Source organism: Phyllostomus discolor, chromosome 1 (genome assembly GCF_004126475.2).
Source record: "Phyllostomus discolor isolate MPI-MPIP mPhyDis1 chromosome 1, mPhyDis1.pri.v3, whole genome shotgun sequence".
Taxonomy (NCBI): domain Eukaryota; kingdom Metazoa; phylum Chordata; class Mammalia; order Chiroptera; family Phyllostomidae; genus Phyllostomus; species Phyllostomus discolor.
In genome coordinates, this window is record NC_040903.2 from 47,671,916 (window position 1) to 47,681,704 (window position 9,789).

General features: G+C 37.4%; 1 protein-coding gene across 1 annotated transcript; it reads right to left on the bottom strand.

The window, feature by feature from the left end:
* Positions 1-964: 964 nt before the first annotated feature.
* On the bottom strand, positions 965-3,301 carry CXCL11 (C-X-C motif chemokine ligand 11). Its single transcript, XM_036022393.1, has 4 exons — positions 2,393-3,301; positions 1,759-1,882; positions 1,572-1,644; positions 965-1,357 (listed from the first exon to the last, which is right to left on the bottom strand). The coding sequence occupies exons 1-4, from the start codon at positions 2,436-2,438 to the stop codon at positions 1,325-1,327; spliced, it is 276 nt and encodes a 91-aa protein (XP_035878286.1). The 5' UTR covers positions 2,439-3,301; the 3' UTR covers positions 965-1,324.
* Positions 3,302-9,789: the final 6,488 nt, after the last annotated feature.

Consider the following 9,789-nt stretch of genomic DNA (forward strand, 5'->3'; position numbering starts at 1 on the left):
TAAAATTATCTTAGTTATTCCTACATTATATAGAGAGGCATGACTTAAAAAGATAAGATTATGTATTTTCCTAAGAAAAAAACTCACAGAAAGTAAAGATGATTGCCAGATATGTACATATATTTCTTTTTCAACATACTCTTTGGTAGACAGAAACATTTTATATTTAAAATGTGTCCAAAATATTGCCATAATTTATAAGAATAGATGAAACCAAAATGCACAGTAAACACAGATATCTGAATTGCTTTCAAAAACATCTCATTGAGAAACAAAGTTTGTTAAAATCAAATTGAGACCAGAGTTGCTGATTCAGGTTATGAAGTATTTGCATTCTGACAAGTTTCCCTTAGCTTAAATTTTTTCATAGTTCATTTCATGAGTTATAGCCTTTTTATAAAACAAGATGACATATAAGTGTAGCATCCAGCACACGCGAGAACCAATATCGGAGACTTTCAGGGGGTTCAAAGATGTTATTTTATTGGCCAAGTTAACCTGCGAAGGGGCGAACTCTCAAAGTGTCCAGCGACACAGTGCCCACAAGGAGCTGCAAACGAGAGCCGCCGCGAGCGCGTACAACTACTTTCTTATATAGGGGCGGGCAAGCAAGCGTTATACAGAAGCAGACGTGGCAGTTAGCAATTCGCTTACAGAGACCGCGCGCGCGGGAATTTCAAACCAAGCATTTTTGCATAAGGTGGGAAGGCAGGCTGTTTGTTCACTAACCTAGTAATCTCCTGGCTCTAGCTAGCTAGTTTTCTATTTTCTCATTAAAACTACAAAGCACTGCTTATCTAGCCTACTCAGGGGAAAGCGTCTGCTAGACACAGGATGTTTGCTTAACTGCCTTGTGTCTCCCTTATCATTTCCTTTTAGCTACAATGTGGTTCTTGTCTATTAGAGGAAATTTAGTTCTTAATTCCTTATTCCCAAACAATAAGACAGTTTTTTCCTGGGTATATATGTGCTATAAGATTCCCATTAAAAAACTGGGGGGAGTGTTCATTATATATATGTATGCTTTTGACTCATAAAATATTGACTTCAGAATAATGTTAATGTCTCCATTATAACTGCAGGTTTTAAAAGTACATATAGATCAAGTACAACAGATAACTTAGAAATGTTTTCATTGTCACAGCAGAATGGTTATAAATATCAAATCTTCTACAAGTTTCCCTAACCTACAAATGCATGAAGGTACATTGCAGTAGGACAACAGAAAGTCATTTCCCTATTACAGAATTCTTATCATTTCATCTATAACAGTTACAACTTGTTCTGAATTTTCATATCCTTTTTTTCCAGGACTTCAGATGTTTTAATGTTTTAAAGACTTCATCTCTTCAACTTTCTGTAATGAGAAAATGAGAGTTTTATAAACCTGGGCTATTCTTGTTTCCCAGTGATTGAGAGTTGACATGTAAAACATTAAGCAAGAAAGAAAACTAATTGTAACCAAAGATCCCTTATAATAAACAATTCACACAAGATCACAGGGTCTTTCTGCAGTGGGTCTATTGTTTCAAAAGATCTGTTTGGATTAAACATTATAAAATGGAACCTACCTTTATGATAATACTGCCTTGCTTCGATTGGGGATTTAGGCATCTCTGTCCTTTTCGTGCTTTCAGGGTGATACTATTAAGGGAAGATCCAAATAGTCTTAAATTTTGGATTGGAAAAAACATAAACAAACAAAAAAAACCCAAATGCCCCTCCACCATTGTCATCCTTAGCAAGTCTATTACTTACATCACTTCTGTTTTGTTACAGTAGTTACTGGGAAAATTACAGAGATTGTCTGAATATTGCCGCTTCACTGCCTTTACTCCAGGGCCTATGCAAAGACAACGTCCTCCTTTGAACAATGGGGAACCTAAAACAGATCACAGCAGCAGTTACTAATGGATGTGATTGCAACAGGTGACTATGGTTTATAGTCCTGGTGGCGAAGTGAGCCAAGTCTTTATTAAGGACAAAGATGGTAATTTGCCAAATAGCACTTGATACTGCTGTTGCTGGGAAAGCTTAAGATGTTAATGATTTTCTCTTTAAATTTGTAAGCAAACCATTAAGAATAGTGGACACCATGAAAGAAGTTGTTGCAGATCAAGCTTATTTGCCTCTTGCTTTTATGCTCAGACTTGTTTCAGGAAGCTAGTAACATTATCTCACAAAAATCTTTTTAACAGACCATTTAAAACTATTACTAGAGGCTCTTGCCAGACTTGTAGCCAAATTAAAACAAACAAAAAAAATCCCACAATTATCTCTAGTGCCTCAGACATTTCTTACATTCTCTGTCAAACCTGTAATAACTTCTAATAAGACATTTGCAGAATGAGAAAAGCAATTTATAGGTTGAGAAGTGAAAAGTACCATGTACCTTGAATAGCTGTAGCACAGAGTATCAGAGCCAAGACAATAGCCATGCCGTCACATTCATGCTTCTTGCTTCTGCTTCAGCTTCAATACTCTTCTGGAGGGAGTAGAAGTGCTGAGCATGGTAGCAAATTCTATTTGGCATATATAGGGCATTTTATATACCAGGAATTTCCCTCCTTGAGTCATGCCTCCTTTTTTGCTTCCAAGAGTTTCTCTTTGGTCCCTTCCTATTTATTATAGTGTCAAAAGTGATACTAATGTAAAGCCCTTTTTACTATAAAGAGTAAACAGCCAGATAGGAACCAACCTTTCTTAAGATAGCATTTCTTAGAAATGTATTTCTGGGCAGTAGAATTCTGATCACCATTCATTATTTCATTCAGGAATATTATCTCCCTATTTTCAGTCCTTTCACCCACTATCCTTCACATAACTATACAAAAGAGCATTCTTAAGAAACCCCAGTTTTATCATTTTTATGTCTGCTTTAAGTCCAATTTCATATCATTTATATAAATCCTTCATTATTTGACATCAAATTACTTTTATTAATTTTATTTATATTTTTGTCAACTATACTTGGATATCTAAAAAAGTCTTCCTATATACTTCTGAATTTATATCCATTTCTTTGCATATTTAGCAGTTTCTATTTTATAATATATATATATAGATATATATATATATATAGTGGTACTGTCATTTACATATAAAAGTTGTAATTCGTTGTGGATTTTTAAAAACAAACCTATTTTCTCATAAACTGTTTTATGTCTTAAGTTGTATTTTGCTGTAACCCGTTTTGTTTTTATCTTTACCTTTCTCTCTTAAGCTTCTGAATCTATTATTTTAAATTTGTCACTTGTAGACACTTAAATCATATCCAAGGGATTTAAAATGTTTTTTAAAAGCTTTTATTTATTTATTTTAGAGAGAGAGGAAGGAAGGGAGAAAGAGAGGGAGAGAAATATCAATGTGTGGTTGCTTCTCTCACCCCCCTACCTGGGGTCCTGGCCCGCAACCATGGCATTGTCCTGACTGGAAATCGAGCCTGCGACCCTTGGTTCGGCAGGCCCTTCCATGCTCAGTTCACTGAGCCACACCAGCCAGGGGATCAGCCATATCCAAGGGATTTTTTTAATGGCTAAAATGTATTTACTGTATAATTATTATCTGAACTAGTTTAAAATGCTTTTTTTGCTATTTCTTTTCTGTCTTTATGTTTTTCCGTGGTTTCTTCCTAACTTTCAATATTTAACCATTTTTCTTGTGTGATCTGAAAAGAAATACAGTTTACATTTTGCTAATATTTAAAAAATTTTATGCATAAACTAGGACTTGATTGATATTCTAATGTCATACTGTTTTAAATAGTCATAATTCAAATTTTCATAAAACATGAACTAACACTCTTCCTTTTGCCTTCATGTATAAATTACTATTTAGCTCAGTAGCAAACTTGTAGTGCACAATTTACTCCTTCAGAATTCTGAGTATATTGTTTTATTGTCATGCAGTTGTAGTGCATAATATTGTAAAAATGTCAGAAATTAGTCCTCTCCCACTCCTGCCCCTTTGGATATACACACACATTTTTCACCTAACCATTTCCGTATCAGTCTGTGTCAGGTTTCTAATTTTTCTGTATGTCAGGGTGTATTTCTAAATATTCTAGGAGGAAAGAGGGGAGAAGACAGAGAGAAGGGAAAAAACCTTCCTCTTCCTGTGAGGAAGACCACCCAGTAGTCTGTAGTGCGGGTGCTGCCCTGCTGCTTGTGTCTGACCCCAGAAGACAGGGATATTCCTACCCGTGTAGACGCAGTCTTTCTGCTTTTCCTTTACAGCTGAATTGCAGTTGGGTTTCTGAGGAAGGCTCATTTAGTTCTTCACTTCAAGTCCTCAGGTAGTAGATCCAAAATTATGCAGAGCTGGGAGAGGGAGTGGTTTTGTACCACATTTTCCTGAATGATACAAAAAGTAAGAGTAATTAGGCCCTGGCAGGTGCTAGTATGGATATTTAGTCTCTCCTTCCTAACATTCTTCTCCCTTTTTTAACTGACTCTTCCAGTGTCCCTGCCTTAAAATTGATTGGAAAGCACCACCTTTCCTGCAGAAGTTAATTTGCTCATTCATTCACTTAACAAATATTTATTTTAGGTGTCTCTTACATGCCTGGCATTTTTCAGTATTGATGATAGAGCAGTGAACAAACCATCCAACTTCCTTTTTGTGTCTCACAAATTTTGTAGCTTCCTAACTAGCTCATGGTAGTCGGTAGTCTGCTTGATTTCTGCTGTTTCAGTAGTTGTGTGTTTTTCAGAACTGACTTGTTCTGGACTAAGTACTTCTAATATCACATAAGGAGAATTAATGTCTTTCAGAATATTTCCTTATCTATGAGCTTGAGAGCTCTCTTTTCTTTCTATTCATAATATGGGACCTCTAGTTTTCTCTCCTTCCTGAATCCTTTTCTTTCTTTAAGTTGTGATATCTTCATGAAGCCTTCTTCAGTACATAGGGATTTCTTCTCATCCCGGCTTTTACAACACTTACTGTCTTATCTAGCTATATCCTGTAGAAATTTAATGTCGCCATATATTTAATTTTATTTTTAAGTATATTTGATTGTATATGCTATTAAAGTTGTTCCATTTTTTCTTCCCTTTATTTCCCTTCACCCTGCAAACACCCCCCCTCTGGTATTCCCTCCCCCCTTAGTTCAATGTCCATGGGTTGTGCATAAAGTTCTTTGGCTTCTTCCATTTCCTATTACTATTGTTAATCTCCCCCTGTCTACTTTTTACCTACCAATTACACTTCTTATTCCCTGTACCTTCCCTGCATTCTCCCCCGACTCCCTACCTGCTGATAACCCTCCATGTGATCTCTATTTCTGTAATTCTTTCTGTTCTTGTTCTAGTTGTTGGCTTAGTTTGTTTCTGTTTTGCTTTTTATGGTTCAGTTTTGATAGTTTGTGAGGTTTTTTGCCATTTTACTGTTCAGAATTTTGATCTCCTTCTTTTCTTAGGTAAGTCCCCTTTAAACCTTTCATATATAAGGCCTTGGTGATGATGAACTTATCAGGGACACTTTATCTGCCCTTCCATTCTAAATGTAGTTTTGGCTGGATAGAGTAATCTTGGATGTAGGTCCTTGCTTTTCATACTTTGAATACTTCTTTCCAGCCCCTTCTTTGCCTGTAAGGTTTCTTTTGAAAATCAGCTTATAGTATATGGGAACACCTATGTAGGTAACTCTATGCTTTCTCTTGCTGCTTTTAGGTTCTCTCGCTTTTATCTTTAATCTTGTATAATTTAATTATGATGTATGTTGGTGTGGCCCTCTTTGGGTCCAACTTCTTTGGAACTCTGAGCTTCCTGGACTTGCATGTCTATTTCCTTCACCAGATTGAGGAACTTTTCCTTTATTATTTTTTCAAATAATCTGCTCTTCCTCTTTTCCTTCTGGCACCCCTATGATTTGGATGTTGGAACATTTAAAGTTGTCACAGAGGTTCCTAAGCCTCTCCTTGTTTTTCTGAGTTCTTGTTTCTTCTTTCTGTTCTGGTTGAATGTTTATTTCTGCCTTCTGTTCCAAATCTTTGATTTGAGTCCCTGTTTCCTTTCCTTCACTGTTGGTTCTCTGTATATTTTGCTTTATATCACTTTGTATAGCCTTTACTTCTTCCTTTATTTTGTAGCCATACTCTATCATTTCTGTGAGCATCCTGATTACCAGTGTTTTCAACTCTACGTCTGATGGGTTGACTATCTCCTCATTGCTTAGTTCTTTTTCTGGAGTTTTGATCTGTTCTTTCATTTGGGTCACATTTCTTTGTCTCAGCATACCTGTTACATTGTAAGGGGCAGAGCCTTCAGTATTCTCCAGGGTGGGCCAATCTACTTTGCTGCATTGTGGTACTGTATGTGGGGAAAGGGCCAGAGAGGGAACAATGCCACTTGCTCTGCTCTCATCCCACTTCCTGTCACTTCCCCTGCTACCCGCAAGTGATTCGTACCCTTCTGGTGCTAATTCATGAGTGGGTGAGCTTGTGTATGTTCTAGGACCCTGTGGGCTCCTCCAGTGGGACTCTCCTGTGAGACTGGCAGTTTCTTCTACCACTGCAACCCCACAGGTCTTTACAGCCAGAGGTTTTGAAGCTTTCCTTCCCAGCGCTGGAACGCTGGGTTGCACAGTCTGTCTTGCTCCCTAGTTGTTCCTCCGGTTTATCCTCATGCTAACGTGGGAACACCTGCTCCACCAGCTGCTGCCTCACCCACCTCGGTCCTCCAGCCACTTGCCTCATGTCCTTTCCTCCCCAGCTGCCCATCTCCACCCCTCCTACCAGTCTAGATGAATGTTTCTTTCTTAACTCCTTGGTTGTCAGACTTTCATACAGTTCAATTTTCTGGCAGTTTGGTTGTTTTTTGTTTTTAAATTGGTTGTTATCTTTTTTTGGTTGTGCAGGGAAGTGAAGCATTATCTACCTATGCCTCCATCTTGGTTGGAAACCCCACATGTTTAATTTTAAATATTCTGGTAGCCATATTTAAAAGATAAAAAGAATTTAATAATTTATTTTACTTAATCCGAAACATGAAAAAAATTATTTCAGTATGTAATTAATACAAGAATATTATAGGAGATTTTTTTCAGTACTGTCTTCACATTGCACAATCAACACTTCAAATGCTCAGTAGCCACGTGGTTATGGCTACCATAGTGGATAGTGTAGGTCTACTTATTCATTTGACATTTAACATATTATACTGCTTTAATACTTAATTTTAAATAAAGATGGAGATGGAAAGGAGAGATACTATGTGTTTTGTTTTGTTTTAGAAACTTTTCTGAATCTCCCTATTCCTTTTGTTCCTTCTCTGTTCACTAAATCATTTTATCTCATTGCCCTTTCTTTGATAACCAGGAAAAAAGAGTAAACTGCATTCTCTGGTCTTTTTAGTACAGTATGCCTGTTTTCTTATTGTTTCTGGAATTGGATTTTTAGGTTTCCCACTCAAACAAGTTTCCCCTTGAAGTTGAAGGAGAATGCCAGGAAACTAATCTTGTTTTTGTAATTAATCACCAAAGACTGTTCCAGCTTAGAAAACGCTATTTAATCTCTGATTCATCTGAGTCTTAGTTATGATCTCAAATTATCCAATTAATATAGACTTTTCAAATGTTTTCAGGTGTTTAAAAATGTTTTTCAAGTAGGAAGAAATTAAAGCAAAATTTTAAAATTCTAATTCTCTCTCGCCCTGGCTGGCGTAGCTCAGTGGATTGAGCGTGGGCTGGGAACCGAAGTGTCCCAGGTTCGATTCCCAGCCAGGGTACATTCCTGGGTTGCAGGCCATAACCCCCAGCAACCGCACATTGATGTCTCTCTCTCTCTGTTTCTCTCTCTCTCTCTCTCTCTCTACCCCCCCTTCCTTCCCTCCCTAAAAATAAATAAATAAAATCTTTAAAAAAAAAATTCTAATTCTCAACCTACCATTCACTAAGTTTTTGAAAAAATATATTGACTGCAAAAATGAAAAGTAATATCAAGAATGTTTTGTCCAGGCAAATTAGTGAAAAGTGGGTGAGAAATGGGAACAATTGGATTGGTCAAAAATTTCTTCTAGAAGCACTTTGTTGTCTTTAACTTCATTCTGAACAATTTTGTTAGATTGTATTGTGACAGCTGTAACAGTGTGCATTTTTTAAAAAAATTTATCAAAATTGGTGAATTTTTGTGTAGCCATTTTAATATTGAAGATGAAAGAAAATGCACATTTTCATCACATTATTCTTTATTTCAAGAAAAATAAAAATGCAGCTGAAATGCAAAAAAAGATTTGAAGCGTTTGGAGAAGGTACTGTAAGTGATCAAATATGTCAAAAATGGTTTGCGAAGTTTCATGCTGGAGATTTCTCACTGGTGATGCTTTACAGTTGAGTAGACCAGTTGAAGTTGATAGCAATCAAACTGAGACATTAACTGAGAATAATCAACATTACACCATGCAGGAGATAGCCAACATACTCAAAATACCCAACTTAACAATGTCATTGGTGAAAATGAAACATGTCTTTTATTTTACGGAAAAAAGTAAAATAAATAGATTTTTTTGCTAGCCCAATAATGTACCTATTTATTATCAGTTAGAATTATGTGACTTTTTGGACTTCTGGTGAAGATGGAGGTGTAGGTAAATACGGCTTGCCTCCTCACACAACCACATCAAAAACTGCAACTAAACTAAAAAACAAATGTTATCCAGAATTGTCAACAAATTGAGCTGTATGGAAGCCTGACAACCAAGGAATTAAAGAAGCCACATTCATCCAGATGGGTAGAAGGGGCAGAGATGGGGAGACATGGGACCAGTGGTCCCACACCTAGATGTGGTGGATAAAAATCAGAGGGATACCTTGGGAGTGAGGAATTGTAGCCTCACACCAGACCACCCAACACAGAGTTCCAGTGCCAAGAAGATAAGTCCACATAACTTCTGGCTGTAAAAACCAGCTGGGGTGATAGAAGAAACAGGATTCTTAGGAGCCTCCTCTGAAAGGGACTTGCAGCAGGTTAGGATTCAGACAGACTCACTCCCTCTGGGCTCCAGCATCAGGCCAGCAGCTGGAAGGGAACCAATGGCATACAGGGAAATTTAAGTGTCTGGCATCAGGGTAAGTGCTGGGGGACAGCTTCTTCCTGGACAAAAGTCTAGAGGTCAGGCAGTGGCATTGTTCCTGCTCTGAAATCTCCCACACACAGAGCCACAGAGTGGCAATGCCAAAGCTGAGACTCCATCAACCTGGTTCACATGGGTTGTCCTGCCCTGGTGATTACTTAAGGCTCTGCCCCATCCAACGTACTGCTGTGCTTTTCTACAATAGGCCACGCTACTAAGATGGAGTCAAGGAAGCTCTACCTAGGATGTAGAAACAAACACAAGGAGGCTACCAAAATGAGGAGACAAAGAGATATGAATCAAAGAAAGAACAGAACAAAACTCCAGAAAAAGAACTAAACAAAATGGATGTAGGCAGTCTATCAGGTGCAGAGTTCAAAACAGTGGTTATTAGGATGCTCAAGGAACTCATTGGGTACTTCAACAACATAAAAAAGATGCAGGCAGAAAAGAAGTTTATGCTAAGTGAAATAAAGAAAAATCTACAGGGAACCAGCAGCAGAGTGGATGAAGCTCAGAATCATATCAATAATTTGGAACATAAGGAAAAAATAAGCATTCGAGCAGAACAGCAAGAATCCAAAAATCAAGGATGGCTAAGGAGCCTCTGGGACAACTTCAAGTGTACCAACATTGAAATCATAGGGGTGCTGGAAGGAGAAAAGAAATAGTAAGAAATCGAAACCTTATTTGAAAAAGTAATGAAAGAAAACTTCCC